The sequence below is a fragment of the Megalobrama amblycephala genome, linkage group LG8 (assembly GCF_018812025.1).
Source record: "Megalobrama amblycephala isolate DHTTF-2021 linkage group LG8, ASM1881202v1, whole genome shotgun sequence".
In the NCBI taxonomy this organism is placed as follows: Eukaryota; Metazoa; Chordata; class Actinopteri; order Cypriniformes; family Xenocyprididae; genus Megalobrama; species Megalobrama amblycephala.
Genome location: NC_063051.1, coordinates 10,248,803 through 10,268,130, shown reverse-complemented (window position 1 = coordinate 10,268,130; position 19,328 = coordinate 10,248,803). Strand labels below are relative to the sequence as shown.

The 19,328-nt window shown below is 36.0% G+C and overlaps 1 protein-coding gene across 2 annotated transcripts in view; it reads left to right on the top strand.

Annotated features, from left to right (window-relative positions):
• Window positions 1–19,328, top strand: part of cacna2d2a (calcium channel, voltage-dependent, alpha 2/delta subunit 2a) — a 383,618-nt gene that overhangs the window by 113,384 nt on the left and 250,906 nt on the right. For both annotated transcript variants that reach the window (XM_048199167.1, XM_048199168.1), the window contains exon 4: window positions 5,692–5,751. In XM_048199167.1, coding sequence (XP_048055124.1) covers window positions 5,692–5,751 — 60 coding nt within the window. The remainder of the gene's footprint in view (window positions 1–5,691; window positions 5,752–19,328) is intronic.

Genomic DNA, 19,328 nt, shown 5'->3' with positions numbered 1-19,328 from the left:
CTATCATTCTATCTATCTATCATCGTTCTATCATTCTATCTATCATCGTTCTATCTATCATCATTCTATCTTTCTATCATTCTATCTATCTATCTATCATAGTTCAATCTATCTATACTGTATGACTGCCCTTAAGCGTAGTACAGTTCTTTTTTTATACATAAATCAGGTTCAGTTTCTCTTTTGAATTTTTTTCAGGTGGTTATTATTTATTTATTTATTTATTGCCATTCTTTGCTTCAATCTGAATTGTTAGATAAGAACTTGTGTTTTTCAGGATACTTCATACACAATACACACATTACAACTTTGTTCAGATCACTCAGTTTACTCGCTCTTTCCCCATATATCAAACTTTGCAGCTTTCATTATATAGTAAATAGTGAGTGTATAATTTTGCGCCACTGATGGCACCAAACAGAATTGCAAGAATACTGATTGCTGCCAAACAATGCAATGCCGTTTAGCGCTGCTAGAGGTGCAGAAATTACACACTTCACCTTCAACAACAAACACTGATTTACACTTAATATCTTGGACCAATTTGTTTCGTATTAAATGGAGGTTACTTATAATCAGGATCACGACTGTGACTTAAAATCCACGAAAAGCATAGGATGGCATATAGATGTGGATAATGCCCCTAACGCAAGCCTGGTCAATAAGACACAGTGTTTAATACCGTTTGAATTGGCACCCTGGAGTGGAGTGTCATTTGGTGCTTGCATTACTCCTAATGGTGTAGCCATTAAACGCAACTGCCCTTGAATTAGGCTCACCTCTCAAACGCTCACTCTGTTATTTCTCAAACATTAGGTACATTACTGCAGCGAGCCTATTAGTCGTTTAAGCCACAGTTTGAAAGCTTTTGAATGCAGTCAGTGAAAGGTATGTAATTGATATTTTTTATGAGGGCTCTTTTGTCGAGAGTCGAGTGAAGAAGATTGTCTGGAAGTCTGCCCGCATTCCGAGTGGAAATGAGTGGGAGTTTTTGCACCTTAAGCCCGGAGACGGCCGGCAGGTGTTCGTGGGTGATTCTGGACGCAGATCAGGTGAATCTCCCCAGGAGAGTCACGAAAAACAGGGATTGAGCGAGACAAGAGAGCGTGAATCACCTGTGTGGGAGCTGCTCTGATTATGGTACGTCCAATGGTGTCCGAAAATGGAGATTAGAAACAATATCGCGCTCCCACGCATGATTAAAGCAATAGCTCACCCTGAGTGTAATATTCTGTCATTTACTCACTCCCATGTTATTCCAAACCTTTTTCTTCGGTGATGCACAAAAGGAGATGTTTAGTTGAATGTTCACAATGCTCTTGTTTGAAAAAAGCACCATGAAAGTAGTCCATATGACTTTATGTTTATGCATTTGGCAGATGCCCTTGGACTTTCAGTTCATTTATTTAATTTTATATTTATTTATTTATTTGATTATATATATTTTTGGCTTATCTGACTCCAAACAAATGAATAGCAAAAAACAAACAAACAAAAATATTAGTAATAATAATAAAACCTTCACCAAACCACTTTCATATATGGAGTGAATTTGATTTAAATGTGTTTTTTTGAAAATGTGTTTTACTCTGAACTTTTTTTTTCTTCAGGATATGTCAGGATATTCTTTTTTACTTAAAATCATTTTACTTACCCCACATATTGAACATTGTCTTTTTCACTATACAGTAAATAGTGAAAGAAACATATAGTAAATATAATTTAAATGTAAAGAATTAGAATTTAAATGATCTAAAATTCAAAAGAAATTAACTAGAAAATCAAAGTTTTAAATTTCAGTGCTTCCCACACATAGACTTTACTTGGGCGGGCCGCCCACGTATAGTAACGGCCGCCCAAGTATATTTGGAGACACATTTTTGCTTTTATTATTTTTATCCTCTTATACTTTTATATCCGCGCAAGAAAATGAAACCATCCGCGATCGATAAACTAGTCGTTTCATACCTGCTCGTGTGCGTCAGAACTGTTTACTTCCACTAACATTCCCACAGGCGCTGCATTTTGCAAAGACACAAGGGGGCGCTGTTGCACATTCTACAAGCTCGCGCGACAGCGCTTCAGACTGCTTCAAAGTGATTCTCAATCAATGAAAAGCGCAGATTTCTGCCAAGCGATTGCTAATGAACTCAAGTTGATGAATTATTACAATGTCTACATTATGGCCTTTATATAAAATGTTTTAGACGATTGTAAGAATCTGAAGGATCAGCCTGCAATAGTACAGACATTTCAAAATAAGAGTCTCGGTGTATTTCGAGCTTGTTTATAATTAAAAGTCACATGGTAAGTTTTTTCTTTTTCTTTTGGGCATTATTGGTATTTTGGTTACACAATAAACTGTATTTAATTTGATTTCCCTTTAATTCATAGTAAATTATTGTAGTCTCCCCCACAGGAAGAAAAGACTAAGAACATCATTTGACACATATATTATTCATTTTATAAAATTTATTAGTAAAATCTGTGTCCCATTCACTGAGAGAGACAATATATGACAGTAAGGAGAACATAGGAAAAGGAGAACCCTTTAAATGCTGCAATTTTGCATAATTTACAATGCATAATATTAGTATGTAATTAAATGTAATATGCTATGTAATTAAAATTAATTTCAATAAATAAAAATACTGTTAAAAATTACACATTATTTGTTTGTCACATGTAGTAGACCATTTTTGTGCCGTGGGTAATAGGAGGATTTTTTGCCCGGATACCACCGCAAGTATATTTCAAACCTGTGGGAAGCACTGAATTTATATAACTATTTTTTAACCTGAAAAAGCAAAGTTGGTTGGATGGATGGATGGATGGATGTGTTCCAGTTCAAATTCCAATTCAACTTCCTGTGGAATGTGGCCAGTGCAGCACACTCATAAATTTAAATGGAGCCAATTCTTTACTTCTATTTTTCTTGTTGTTTTTTTTTAAAGCGACATTTCCCTCAGCTGGGAATGATGTATGGGAAAGAAATATAATATCTGGGTATCCTTCCATTATTATGCTGGCATCTCAGCTATGAACCGCAACCAAATGGGCTCTCATTAGAAGAAAATCTTGTTCAAACTTTGAAGACACAGCCTGAACAGTTCTAGCAATTATTAGTGGAAAAAACGTTTGCAAACTTTCCTCTATTTTTATCTGGGCAAACGCACTGATGTGCGGTCCTGTCGGAAGCTGTCAGGTGTTCATTTCTCCTTCATGAGCACAGGAAGTGAGAATTGCGTAGGTCAGATAAAAACTCCACTGTTATCTCCAGATGGGGAGAGCATCTTTTCCATAGTCTTACTTGGATCAGCTACTTTTAAAATTTGCATGGTGTACATTTAACCAATTACTAGTGCTGATGCAATCAATATGCAGCCAATTAAACACATGCTTCATTTAGATGGCAACATGATGAAACTGGAATCAAGTCTGTTGCTGCAACTTGGAATTTCCTGCTTCCTAGTTAGAAAATGAAGGAAAAGTTTCAAGCAGGAATATTCCCCATCTTACTTTAAGTTAAACGGAACGCAGTATTAGGCTGCATCCTAATTTGCATACTATGCATACTTAGTATGCAAACTTAGCATTAGTGCATCCTAAATCATATTGTTTGGTGTACTGTTTTCAAAATGTGCATCCCATCATGGTGTTTGGACTAATAGTGACCATAATTCTGTTTTTATGACTGTGTTATGGGCTAATATTACCCACAATCCTGTGTTCTATGATTAAGGATGGTTATTTTGTTAACTGTAAGGAAAATTTCAAGAAGCAGTTTTTAGATATGTGAACCTAAAACTGAATAATGAATTGAAAAATAACACAGATGCTAACTCAATACTTCCATATACTGTGTCTTACCACATACTCAAAGTACATACTTCTCCATCCCTCATCAGTAAATCACATACTTTTTAGTGTGCTGTAGAAGACTGCAAATTGGGATGCAGCATATGAGTCAGTGTAGTGGATGTCATGAATGTAGATTTCTGTGAAACATCTGCCACACTGACTCTCTGGGAAAAGTTTCCTGACACATTGAGCAGGTTTGAAGTGAATTATCACCATTAACACAGAGGAGTGGGTTGTTTCTGTAGAGATGGAGCTTTTCAATGATGATGACGCATGTAATGAATCTATAACATGCTGAGCGGCCCACGTGTTCCGAGAACTGTGTCAAGAGACAATTTATCCTGCGTTTCAAACAATACATAAAGCATTTTACATAAGATTTGTAGGATTCCAGTGCTGCAGTTTTTACACTAATTTGTTAAGGCTTTTTTCTTGTTATACCTTGAAATGAAGTAAATAAATTGTTTAGAAAATAATATTATAATACATACAGTTTTAGATTAATTGCATTGCATAAAGTATGAAAAATACGTACACTTATGTTCCTCCTTTTACCACCAGTGTGACTGTAAAAAATGACTTCAACGGTAAAAGACATGTAAATATGCTACGGTGAAAAACAGTTAACTGGTTTACAGAAAATTTCCATACTGTATATGGTGAATAACTGTAATAGATTTAATGGTACATTTAATAAATTTTACGGTAAAATACCATTTTAGGTGATTTCATCTAATGTTGTAAAATTAATGTTTATTGCATTTTAAAAATGTCATGTGTGTTACCATGATGGTGTTCAGTGTTTGTGTGAATGGACACTGTGTGCACCTTCTATATACTGTATTAGTATAGTCCTTCTCAGCTTGTGGAAAAACTGCTTGTGTTGAGCTTTGATTCATCATGTGACTCTCATCACCAGTGTGTTATTGGTGGTTTTCAGTGTATTACAAAGGTACAAAACAGATATTAGTACTTCAAAAGGTTGGTAAATTAACATTATATTAGTTAATGAAATACGTTTTTTACCGTAAGTTTTACAATTTTTTTACAGTGTGTAAAATAAACAGCTATGAACTGTAATTATTACAATATAAACCTTTAAATGATATGGTTTTTAACTGTAAAATAGACAGCTGTCCCATAAAACCTAAAACGTTGCTACCGTATTTTTTACAGTAAAGTTCTGGCAACCACAGCTTCCGTTTTTTTACCGTAAATTTTACGGGGATTTTTTTTACAGTGTAGTACTTGGGTAGTTGACTTTTGAAAGAAAAGCATTTTCTGCAGTGTGACATGCTAAACTCCATCTAAAACATTTTTCTAATTTATTTATAATTATTATGCATGCAGCATGAGCTTATGAATTGAGAAACTTCATGGAATAACCCATTTAAAATGAACTAGTGAGCAAAAAGGTGTTTGAAAATGTGACAGGCTCCATCGCTTTGAGTCACTTTGACCCAGAAACACTTATCGAGATTTAAGCTCTAAAATAAAAAGCAAAGTCTCAGCCATCATTTGAGTATTTATGTTTGAAATAGAAATATAATAATAATCATTCCGTTTTACTTAAGAGGATAAAACTTTGAGTCAAAGTGACTCAAAAATGATGGACTAGGTCACAAATCGTGAAAATAAAAAAAACGCATAATGGTGAACACTCACATGTCCTAAAATATACATTTTACCTTACATTCATAAAACATTTTACATACAATTTTGATGCTGATTTAAAACAAATTGTTACTTTGGATTTCAGACTTCAGGTCATTCTTCCTCTGTTACCCATGATCCTTCATTTTTGACCTCTGTATCTTTTCTTTCTTTCAGAGGTTGGCTGGAGAGGCTGAAAAAATCCAACGAGAGCATCAATGGCAAGATGGAATCAAAGTAAGGTCAAAGTTCAACTGGCTTGAAATGAGAATATAAGAAGAATATAATTTGCTTTCTTTCAGTAACTAGCAAATGGAAATGAATAGTTGTGACAGATGGATGGATGATAGACGGATGGATGGATGGATGGATAGATGATGGATAGATAGATAGATAGATAGATAGATGGATAGATGGACATATGTATATATGTAAAAATTGCTGATTTATCAGGTTCTGGTAAATGTCAAATGAAATCTAGTAGGGAAATGGTGTTAAATTTTACATCTGAGACTGTATGTGAAAAGAAAGCTAGTCTCAAATCTGTATTCATAAAAGCAGGTAATCTCAAATTAGCCAAAATATTTTGTATATGAACATATAAGGGCTGAACAACTTTGTGAATGATTGGTATTAACTTACAGTAGAGCCAGTTTGTGAACAGGACCGTTCATGGCTGCAAATACAAACACTAGACCAATGTGTTACATATGGAGGACACACACAGACATACATGACACACACACACACACACACACACACACACACACACACACACACACACACACACACACACACACACACACACATACTGCTGTGTGATGTTGGCTGTCTCCAGGGAGACCGTGCTTGCTGTCATGCTACACTTCCCACAAATGGATTTTTAACCCCGTTGCTCCCGCGGGATATTTGAGAATAGGCTCTAAAACTAATAATTATGAGACCTCCTCTCTGAGAGAGCCCATCTCTATTCATGGCTGCTTAGCCACTAAAGTCACCAGTGAAGGGGTGGGCGATAGAGGATGCAGAACGCTGTCTGTCACTCCACATGCTCCGGCATCAACTCATATGACATGATAGACTGTGTATTATATTATACACACACAAGCAACATACATGGACATAGATGTGCATTATCGAACTGTTTAACAGAGGCTATTTCTAACCTTGTTCCAGAGGAATTTTTTTAAAGCCTTGGTTGTCTTTGGATGTCTTTGTAGTTGGATTGGATAAGTCGGCATGAAATGAAAATTCACCCAATTTTCTAAATGCATGTTATTGACCTTGTTGGAAACAATTCATCCATGCATTTTATTTCTGACCTTGGGATTTTAGGGCCTGTTTAAACCTGGTCACTTCATGGGTTTTCTCCGATCAGATAGCTATCCGAACGTGAAAAGACCAGGCGTAAATCTAAGCTTTCAAGACTTTTCGACATTTCATGAGGTGGTTTGAGATGCATTCCTGACGAAACCTGACGAAACTGGACAAGTGTAAATGCATCTGGTTATTGAAACCACATATGTTAATTTTACTCCTCCTAAAATGTTAAAAAACAAACATGTGAGAGCATAGGGTCATGAATCCCCAGAACACATTTTTTGAGCTGTGAACACATATGTATAGGCTGCACATCATTGAAAAAACAGAGCAGAAGTTTGGGTGCATGTGGTTAGTTTTGCTGTAATCTACCAGCACAAATGGAAAATATGTTTGCATGAGATCACATTACAGCGGAGAATTCTAATGTCACAAAAGTGCTGTTCATTCACCTCTGCGTTCGGACACGCGAGCCATGTGTATGTTTCCCTAAGCACAGTAGCACATGAGTGTTGTTTTTATTTTGCCCACGATGCGGTCAGAACTGGAGTTTGAATACGAACACATGAAAAAACAGTTTTTACGATATACACGCGGAGCGCATATGATCAGTTTCAGCGCGGAGCTCCGTGATGAGTTTAACAACACTAGCCACGTGGATCATAGATCATCTACAGAATAAAGTATCCATGTTTTTATAGATGGGTTCATGACCCTTTATAGGATATATGACATGTTATAGCCAGATATGACAGCACTATTGCTACATGCATCGCAGCAGATGAGTAGCTGAGCATCTCTTCAGCAAGCAGATGCGCAAACCAGCACTGAAAGTGAAACTGAAAGTAAGTCGCAGATGCTCAAAACACTGTCATCTTCATTAAAAGTAGTGAGACTAAATGATCTTACCAGTGCTGATGCTGCTCTTTCTCCTATTGTGGTCTTTGACTTTGAAATTAGCTGATGATAAATAAAATGCAGCTCATATCTGTTGCTTTTGTTGATGTGAACTACATTAAATTTGCGCAAAGCGCAGGAACTGAAGATCAGATTTATATTCTTTTTGTGGAGACACATTTATGTGGACACGTGTAAATGGAACCGTTTTAACAAATCAGATAGCTATCCAATCAGTAAAAAAGTCAGTCATAAACGTATAGAAATTTGGCAGTTTGATACACGCTCTGAACTACTGATTCGAAACAAAAGATTTGCAAAGCTTCGAAGCTTCATGAAGCAGTGTTTTGAAATCACCCATCACTAGATATTGTTGAATAAAGTTCTCCTAAAATTTATTTGGAGAAAAGAAAATAGTGTAAAGTCGGAATGAAACGGAAGATGTGATGTCTTTTCTTCCCTATTGTGACGCATATCCATGTGAAACGGCTTCTTGAACAAGAACAATTTGATTTTGTCCATTGGGATTTGATTGGATGGTTAGATTGTTGTGGTTTGCTATTGGTGGATCTCATGTGAGTGACAGTTTGCTCCGCCCTCATGGAAATAAAAACACGTTATCAGTCAATTTTGATTTCATGGTGAAATATTTGAGCTCATATTGAGATTTGGACTTCAGTATCTTGAGTATGAGGTTTGTAATCGACAATAATGTGTGAAATTGTTAAGTATGTACAATGGGTTAGTACATTAGCATGCTAAAGGGATAGTTCACCCAAAAATTTGTCGCCCGCATTTACTCACCCTCAAGTCGTTCCAAACCTGTATGAGTTTCTTTCTTCTGTTGAACACAAAAGAAGATATTTTAAAGAATGTTGTTATCCAAGCACCCATTGACTTCCATAGTATTTTTTTTCCTACTAAGTCAATGGGTTTCATTAACTGTATGGTGACCAACATTCTTTAAAATATCTTTGTGTTCAACAGAAGAAAGAAACTCGTACAGGTTTGGATATTTTTGCCGTATTCATTTAGTCGTCTTTCATATATGGCCTCTCTCTCTCTGTATTTCCATCACTCTCTCCTCTTTCTCCCGCCCCACTCACCTTCCTCTTTCACTATCTCTCTCTTTCCTCTCACACCTCCCTCTTATCTGTCCTCGTTTCTAATCAGGCGTGAAAACAGTTTGAAAATATCATATTGTTGCAAATACTGCAATTGAATCCTAATGGCGTGCGGACATTAATAATGTATTGCGGGGCTGATTTCATTTGCCTTTATAATTAGGCCAGGTAATGAAGCACTGTAGGGGCCAAACCAATTCACCGTCTTCACGGGAGAGACAAGAGCAAGAGGAGGGGCGTCGAGGATGCTGGGATACGGCGAGGGGTCTCTCCATTTGTCGATTTTAGATTCGTAACAGTTTCACTCTCTCTTTTGGAGCGACGCTGTAATTAGATTAGTCTCACATGCTCTTTAGCACATTAGCAGCGCAAAAACACACGAGTCTCAGAGCGACGGATTGAGTAAATACGAGAGACGGCGAGAAAAAGAGGCACGCAGATCAGATACAAAAGGGTAACAGGCTTATAAATAGTGTTGGGGAAGCTAGTTTGAAGTAGTTAAGCTGCTCACACATAGTTATGTACACTACTGACTATGATTTGCTACTTGCTATTGCTAGTTAAAGCCAGGTGATAGTAATGGGAGCCAGGTTCTCATGGATGGTTTAGATAAATGATTCACTGATTTGTTTTGTATTCAAGCTTCTTTAAAAAAATTTTTTTGTTAATTACTATGTTTTTCACTCAGTGTTAGTCACTAATTTGTTCTCAATTTTATTACTTAATACTTACAGTATTTTTGTATTATTTAAATACTATTATAGTTTTTATATATATTTATATTGATATATATTTTTTAATATTTTGAATTGGCTGTAATTTTAATTTTTAATTTTAATATTAATTTAAGTTTTAGTGATTTTGCTATGTGCTTTTTCATTTTTATTATTATTAATAATAAAATATTATTGATAATATTATTGATATTTTTTATTTGATTAATTTTTTAATGTTTATATTTAGCTTTAATTTATTTTATTTCAGTTTTAGTAATTTTAGTACTTATTTAATACTAATTTTTATTAATAATAATAATCAATAATATTTGTTTATTTATATTTTTGAGTTTATCAAGTTCAAGTTTTTCATCTAAAAATGATATTTAATTTAATTTAAGCTTAATTTCAATTGACGAAAATAGTAGTTAACAATAACCACTGATTTAAAGTACAATATAGGATTCACTCTAGCGACATCTGCAGTTAAAATATAAAAATGCAAGTTAAAATTGTAATTTATTACTGAGAAAAGTATTTGTGATCTCAAAGTCATGCACAGTTTTCAGTGTTGTAGTAGTTTGTAGTGTTCAAGAGGACTGACTGTGGTTTAACTACTTTAAATGATGGGCAGTTTCAAAATAGCTTAAAACTAACTAATTGATAAGAAATATATATGATATGCATACATTTACTTTCTTGCTATTGAACAAAGCTTGTAAAATCACCCTCTTTTGACAGTCAGTAACTCTTTTCATGTAGAGGTCACAGTAGCGCAGGCCACTTGTGTTGAAGCCCTAACACAAATGAAATGTCCTGTGCGTACATCACCACGCGTCTGTTTGCTTAAGTGTATTCCCATAAACGCCAACCACGTGTGTGTTTCTGTATGCATGGCCAACTGTGGAAACGAGAACACCTGCCCATACTAGTGTGTGCGTCCGTGTGTGTTTGCGAAGCGCTTGTTCAGTACCTGCCTCAGTCCATCTGTGCTTTGTGCTAACAGAGGTGACATCATCGGCCCAGATTCCCAGAATACCGTGGCTGCTGTTGCCGTAGCGACCGGCGAGGCAGCTCGTACTTCATTGCGCGAGTCACCATTACTTTGCCCCGCGCGCTTCCTCTGATGGCCAGACATTGCAGCTGCCATACACACTTAATTACCATGACAGGCATGATAGATAACCGCACACCTCATCTGTTCGGAAAGTCCTGCGCCTCGTTCCTCGCACATCAGTGACGTAAGAACAATGAGCCACTTTACATAAAGACGTCACTTATTGACTGGGTCAGCTGTTATGCTGTGCATTTTTGTGTTTATATGCATTAATGTGATGGATAAAATGTTAAACTCAGTATTTTTTTTAAAGATACAAATCGTATTCGTTGAAATGGAAATATATTAAGAAATATTCCAAGTATTTCATTATTTTTTCCAAACTTTATTTCTTGGGGATACTGTTTTAATCTGTGATCAATTTATAGATTTTTTTTCTACCAGTGTCATCAATCAATCACTTTAAATTCTGTTGGAATATCCCTTTAAATATAAAAAGGTAGTTCCAAATGACATCATCCTCTAGGAAGTGACATCATTTTGGAGGGAAATCAACAGCATGAACATCAGTAAATATTAGCAATGTAAACTGAGTTCAATTAAAATATATATTTTAATTATATTCAAATATTATATATTTATTTTTTATCCTTTTTTATTCATTTATAATACATCTATTTAATAAGATTAAAAATAATGTAATACTATACTATATAAAAAGTGTCAGAGCTTGATCCAAGCATACATCTGAAAGTCAGAACATTTGCATTTATTAACAGAGTTCATAAGGTGCTGCATAACATACTTGACCTGACTGTCCATGTTGATATAAAAACGTGAATCATCAAGATTCTTGTGTTAGGATCTTATAATTCCAGATCATACAATATATAGTGTTTGTTGTTATATTTGTTTGTCCAGCCACCTGTCTCCATCCACAATAAGCTGTTTGAATGCAGCGGTTGTCATGTTTGACCACAGTTTCGAGCTCTCCCGGCTCGGCTTGTAATAACAACAGCGCTAGTCGTGGCACGCCGGCCTTTTAAATCCATCTGAATGCAATAGTGTGTGAAATAGTCGTTAAATTCTTTTATTGCGTCTTATTTCTCAAGGTCGTTTAGGCCAGCCTCTCTGTCACAATTGGTTTGAGAGCCATTTCTTGGCTGATTAATGCGATTGTCTCGTTTAAACTGGTGCAGGCAGCACAACGACTACGAAAAGACTACATCTCCCTCGACTCGCTTCCCTTTTCATTGGGTATTGTAATACCATATTCTGTGCGGTTGACAAGGCACTGTTGAGAAGAATAAACAAGGATTGTGTCAGATCTAGATCTGAACGTGAAATAAACATGGTTTTTATACATTTTCCAGGTTCCTCTGGTTTTATCAATGATATAATGATATTTGCTAAGGCATCGACATTACTGTGTCTCATACAGAAAGATCATATAGATAGACAGACAGACAGACAGACTGACTGACAGCTGTGCTAATATAGAGCCATATCACACGGCTATGAGTGTGTTATTGTGTTTGTACAACAGCTAGACTGCACAGTGTGTAAATAAAGAAGAAACAACAACGGCATGTCTTTAAAAACCCTCTTTTGTGAGAAACTACTTCCTTCTGCCATAGATTCAAATCTCAAGTTGACAGTTTAACAGTTGAGCCCAAGCCTCCGTTACTAACTCTAAGACTTTACTAACTCCGTCACTCTAGAACTAGCAATGAAGGAACGTTGAGTCTCTTTATTGAAGCTTATTGTATTATGTAGATTATTATGAGAGAGAGATTGAGTGCATTACCTGCATCTAGATGATATTCTTCAGGTCAATCTTACATTCATAATGGCAAAATCAATTTGAATGTCTGCTGAGGAAAGCGATATCTTTGTCCTTTTAACATTTAAGGGGATTTCCCATTATAGCGTTAGTCAATGCATTTGCCAGTTGCGTCTTGTAAGATGTTGTTTAAAGTAAAAACAACATCCTTGTTTACAACCTTGCGACTGACTCACTCGTAAAGACAGTCTTTGCTGCCACCTAATGGCGCATTAATGTAACTTTAACTGAAGTCAAAATCACAATCACTAACTGACCTTTTCTAAATGCCAAATATGGCATGTCATTTATTGAAAAATAATATTTAAATGTCCAGTGTGTAATGTTTAGGAGGAGCTATTGATAGAAATGCAATATAATATAAATAACTATGTTTTTATTACCTTAGAAGGAGCCATTTCTCTCTACATACACTCCAGGTCCCCTTACATGTTAATTCGCCATTTTGTGTTTCTACAGTAGCCCTAATCAGACAAACTGCTCTACAGAGCGTGCTTCATCTCTATGTTGTTGTTCTTCTTCGTTGGTGTTCTTAGAGGCAGCTTGCATCGTCACTACGTTGAATAATGTAAATATAAAGTTATGAAACTTAATATAGCCCATAAGCCAAATCGATTTACTCTGGAACAAGTAATACATTAATAAAACCAAAGATTGCCTGTTTGATATACCCAAAACGAATTATACCTCATGTTTAACCACTATGTACATAAGAGCCAGTGTCAAATTCCCGAAGGACTGACCGAGGTGAAGCAGTTTTCGGCGGGTACATGAGCGCTGAGTGGTCGCTGACGGCCTGGAGCTCAAATCTACGAAAACAAATAAACAAATTTTCAACAAGGTGCTATGTCTACATATACATTGCATATTTGAGGTCTAAATAACTACATTCTCGCCTGAGAAAACTCTTAAAGCTACATTCCGTGGCCCAACAACAGTTCCTATCAACATGTTCCTCAACATTTTTGTTGATCCTGGAACAACATTCAAATCAACCAATCAGATTTGAGGGACAAGTTTACAGATTATGTCAAGTTTAGGCTTAAAATCATGAATTGGTGCTTCTACATCAGTGTTATTCATCTATCATTTCCCTCTGCTTTGTGGGATAACTTATGGGTAGGGTTAGGTTTAGGGGTAGGAATAGGGTTAAGACTAAATTTTCAGACTAGAATGTTGTTCCAGGGTCAACAAAATATGTGAGAATGCTGAAAGTGGAGTGATTCAAATGGTGAAATGGTTCCCGTGGTTCCTGTGGTGATATTGGTAGAATATTGCATGGCTGGAAAGATCTCTCAGCCAATCAGATTTGTGAACCAGAACGAGCTGTAATGACACTGGCTAACGTTGTAAAATAAGTAATTTGTCAAACTAATTTAAACTTGTAACTACTGAATGATTCATTTTAAAAGATTTGACTCGTAGTCTTTTAGATTTGAAACATTTGTTTAAGAATTTGACCGGTACTTGATGCATATTTACATAGATAAGAAGTAAATGTACATAAACATAAAAGCAGGATCTACTGCAGTCTCACACTGTAGCTCTGCAACGTGCTGTTATGATAATAGCTACATTTGTTTTTGCTGCACTTAGCACTAAAGTAATAACTATTTTCAATGTTGCACAACCCATTAATGTGGTTACAATCGTACCATCACTACAATTACAGCTCTATTCATTATCACTGAACGCATTACGAAGGTTCCGTCCATATCTGTTTCCACTAATGTTAACTGTGCTTATCGGCGTATATGTCCTTGTACTTGTAGCTGTCAGTCTGAAGGTAAAGAGCTGCGAGGAAGCCCAGGCCTGTTTGATTAGATGTGTTTGAAGGGGTGTTGTAAGGAAAGGATAGCGCTGCGTAAGACAGCAGTGAGAGGGAGCGAGAGAGGGGAAAAGATGTGCACTTTCCATCCAGTGTGTCAGCAGTATGTTTGAAATGCATTAGTGCTAATAGCTGTGCCATTAGGGGAGAGAGGAGAGGCACTCTACAGATGGGTTACTATGGTGAGAGAGACACAGCCATCTTCCAGGCCATTTGCCATAATCATCATTCTGTAATCAATCAAGCCTTTCATCATAAAACAAGAAGGTTGCATTATTTTCAAGCAGCTCTTTTGACATTGCGTTCATGAAATTTTCCCCCTGCATGTGTTTAAATATATTCTGACTTTAGGTTAATGTTTCGGAATATGAAGTCGCTCAGATGTGGTCTGTTAAATCAGAAATTTGGTTACGGTATTTACCGTATGTGACATAATTACATTTTTAAAGATTTGTAAGAACTTTTAGTTTAAGTGTGTTGCTATGTGGTTGCTATGCTGAGGTCATGTGACATCAGTGTAGTGTACTACTATTTGAAACGCACAGTATGCAGTAAGTAGTATGCTAGTATTCCATTCCAATCAGTGTCATACACGCAACACAATGTATTAGACAGCCATAGATAATCGGTAACATTAGACGCCCGCGGGGAGCATGCAGTTCTCACTCTCTTTGGTTTCGTGCCCTTCTGTCACTTTCTTTTTCCGACTCTCTTTCCTCTGGAGGTCAGTAACGCAGGTTGTAAGTTCCATTATTTCTCCCGTGGATATGCTTCATGCCTCCAGAAGCTCAACCTGCAGCTATAAAGCCTTGCAAAGAGTTCACAGCCTTCAACATCTTCATTTTACACCCAGTAGCAGATGTATTTCTTTGAAATAAGGCCTGTGAAAAGGTGCTCTAAACATTTAAGGAATAAATTCTGTCATTATTTATTCAGCCTCATGTTGTGAGTGTTATGGATTGTGCTGGTCCACCTTAGACACTAAGTAAAGCATTTACAGTAAGCTTCAAAAAGGACACAAATGCAATGGAAAAGGAAGTTGTAACTTGTGCACTGTTTCAAGTTTCATGTATGATAGATTTGTGTAAAACAGAATACAATTTTAAGCTATATTTTACTGATTATCTCTTCCAGTGAGTTGAACTAGAGAACCGAATCAGTCTGATTCATGAACACATCATTCACATCAGTTTGGGTCAACTGATTCATTGGAAAGATTTGACTCAAAAGGATGATTTGTTCGTGGCTAACCGGGCATGGCTAGGTCTCTCGTTTTGATCAGTTTTTCACACAAAATTATTAATTATTTAGAAGAATTATTTTATTTTATGGTGTTTAATGTCCCCTTTGAAGCTTGAAAGCCCATTAATTGTAATTTCAACAATCTTGAACTGAAGAAAAAAAGTCATACAGGTTTGGAACAACATAAGGGTGGGTCATTAATGACCGAATTTTAACTTTTAGGTTAAAATTTTTTTTTTTTCATACCTTAAAATAGCTTGAATGTAACTCTACACCTTCAATTAATATACGCGGATCAATGAATATGCAAAGTAGCCCCGCCTACGTTGATTGTGATTGGTTACAAGGTAGTTTGTGACGTCACAGACACCAGCGATTTCAATCCACGGTCTTTTTTCCACTGCAAATACTCAGCAATGGTGTTGACTGATGAATTTGCACATGGTTTGTCTTAAAGCATATTAAAAGCACCACATAGACATATAAACAACATTAAAAACTTGATTTTCACCACAGGGGAACTGAGAGATTTAACATAAAAACTCTTTGTCTTTGAAAAATTAGAAGTTGGCACACTTCTTGATGACTTCTCTGAATGCTTATTAAAAATATAGGAAGGCTATTCTAAAAACACCATATAGCATCATGTTTAACCGGAGTATCAAACTGACAGCAAATAAATAAATAGCCTAATAAAATAAGTTGAAAATATGTCAGCAGAGCTCAAGGGCATAAAAATGGAATAAGTCCAGAATGGAGGTTGGTCTTGTACAGCTCTACTTTTAGCTTGATTAAAGGTCTTAAAGATGGCCCTCTAAGGCTGGTAATGTATTCAATGGCTAATGGGCCCCAGCCACTTAGAGGGGACGAGAGAGAGAGCAGCTCTATCTTTCCACTTTGAAGAGCCAATTATCTCAAACACTGTTTTTATTGTGGCAGAGCTGTGCTGCTTGGCTGCAGGGCAGAGCTGGCACCAACTGTAGTACCGATCCATGCCATTAGTGGTCAGCGAGATGGACGTACAGTACGGGTACCAGGGCACATTGGGAAAATATGCCAAGAGATGACAAAACGATTGGAATAGAATACTACTAGCATAATATTTTGTTTTAAAGTAGCATGTGAAGCAGTATGCAAAATGGTTTAGACACTAGCATTTTGTCCCATGACATCTTCAAGCATCTTTATTTATTTATATACTTAATATTGTTATATTATATATTTATTTTACATTTATTTAAATGTATAAAAATATATATTTATTTATTTTGTTTATGTTTATTATATTATAAATATTGTTATTATATTATATATTTTTTGTTTATATATTACATATTTCTTATATATTTTATTTAAAAATGTTGGAAAATAAAATGAAGAGATATTGTAAATTATATGTATTTATTTACTTATTTAGTTAATGTTTAGTATATGCTAAATATTATTATTATATTATATATTTAATTTATATATTATATTTATTTTAAAAATATTGGCAGATAAAATTAAGATATGTTCATATTATATATTTAATTATATTTATGTATTTTAATTTTTAAAGGTTGGCAGATAATACAAAGAGATATTTTTAATGTTAAAATCATGGCTGATATTGCTTAATTTGTCACGTTTTCAAACATTTTGATGGGCATCAAGGATGCATTTAGAAAATCTGCATACTGGGCGCAGGATACATACTGCATACTGCTAAAATAGTACAAGTAGAATGCAATTGTGAGCTGTTCTGCAAACAGCCTGAGAGATGTAAGAGCCTTTTTTCCTGATAAAATGTTTCTTAATCTCATCCCATACTTTGAGTCCAGCACACGCTACCTCCGGCGGTTGCCTTGGTGACCCTTCAGCTTTTGTAATTTTAGCATCCTGATTGGAGTCGTCTCTGTAATTTACTGGAGTGTCTCTCCTCTAGGTAGAAACACTCAGGCTGCTTTAGCTCTCAGCCTCCTCTGCACTCCTGCAAACCATGTCTTCACTGAATATTCTGACGCTTCTCTCCGGGAGCCATCACACTTCTGCATGCTGAAGAAGTCAAGGAGAAATAGAAAGGTCAAAGAGAAAGAAAGAGAGAAGCTGACTTTTTACCTGCACTGCATACTTTCAGTCCTTACACTGGATCACTTTTCTTCACTTGTGCTATCTGCATTCTTGCAACTACTGGTAATTTGAATGATAAAGTCTGAGGAGAAGCTTTTTGAATACCCTCAAAGAACTTTTTATTCTGTAGGTCTTCAGAAATGCTTCTGCACTGGCCCAAGAGGTATTTGTCCACTTAAATCACACTTAAACATGCATTAGATAACAAAATATCAGAGTATCAGTATTTGCTCAAATGCTGCAGGATCTTTTCTTTTCACTAACTTCACATTTCTTCATTTTTGCTCACATTTTTGTTTACATGGACACTTTTTGTTTCAGTCAAAATGAAATCATTCTGATTGATTTATCTGAACAACATTGTGTTTACATGAACACTAAATAAAGTGATCAGGATGATGTAGGGCTGGACAATATGACCTAAAATCTCAATTAATTGAACATTTTACCTAGATTACGATTAATGAAAGGTTATTTTGTTGTTTTGTTTGCTTTTTGCTTAGTTTTTGTCAAGTTGTGTCAAGGTTTATACTGAAAATATGCTTATTAAAGGTGGGATATTTTTTCCTAATGAAGGAGTGCTCCGACATAACTCACTTTCAGCAGTTATTTTATCTATGGTTTGTAACATTTCTTACAGATAAATTAGCACAGTACCAATACATTTATTTGACTGTGTTAATGAGAGCAATTGCGTGTTTGAATTAGTCTTACCGTCTCTATTAATTGTGAAGCTGTGTTGTTAGTAGTTACTTCAAAAGTAGAAAAATATATGCTATAATAACTTTTGAGTTTCTAAGCTACTTTAGTAATAAATCACAGGATAATGTTGACAACGAGTTTCTGCGTTCCTCTCTGTGCGCGCGATCTTCACACGATGTGCAGCTACTGTCTGTATGAGTGCTCGTGTGCCACAATGTATCAGCGCATTAGCTCAATATAATGATACACGTCCGATGGTCTAAAACCGCTTTAATGTCCAAACTGGCAAGCCTTAAAACACATACAATTGACAAACTTTCATGAGGACGCAAGCGAAAGTGATCTTACTTCGGGATTTGCGCGCTGTCTGTGTGTGTTGACACAGCATTTGAGTTCGCCTCTGTGTTATTAACAGGATCAAAAAAATGAAATAACCTTGAAAAATTAATACCTCAAAATATAAAGCATTTCTTTATGAGATGAGTGTTCTTTGAAACTAATGTAGTGCAAATAACCATTAAAGAAGCATGTACTCTGATATGCTATTAGCCCCATGTATGTAATTGCCGTATGTTTCTTGTCTTGCCGTTCTTCTTGCAGCCTGAGGTCTCGCCTTATTACTTGATTTGTATCCTTTGATACCAGTTACAGTGAATGCCACTTACACCACATGCACCCTTTTTCAGGATTCGCTTTAGTAAGAAAGCATCCGCCGTGAACATAATTGTAAATGATTGCGCAGTCTATATAAATGGGATGAAAGTTCCCTGGCCGCAAGGAGTTTGCGATCCCCCGCATGGCATGAATGAGGAGACGGGGCTCAGGGGTCTCTAAAGCCTCTCCATCGATCCCTCCATACAGCTGCGATTCAGATCAATAGATCCCCAAATCCACCTCGCCACGCTCCAAAAGACAACAGCCCATCTCATCACAGGCTAAACCTCCATGAAGGTCTTTCTCTTTTCTTTGTCGG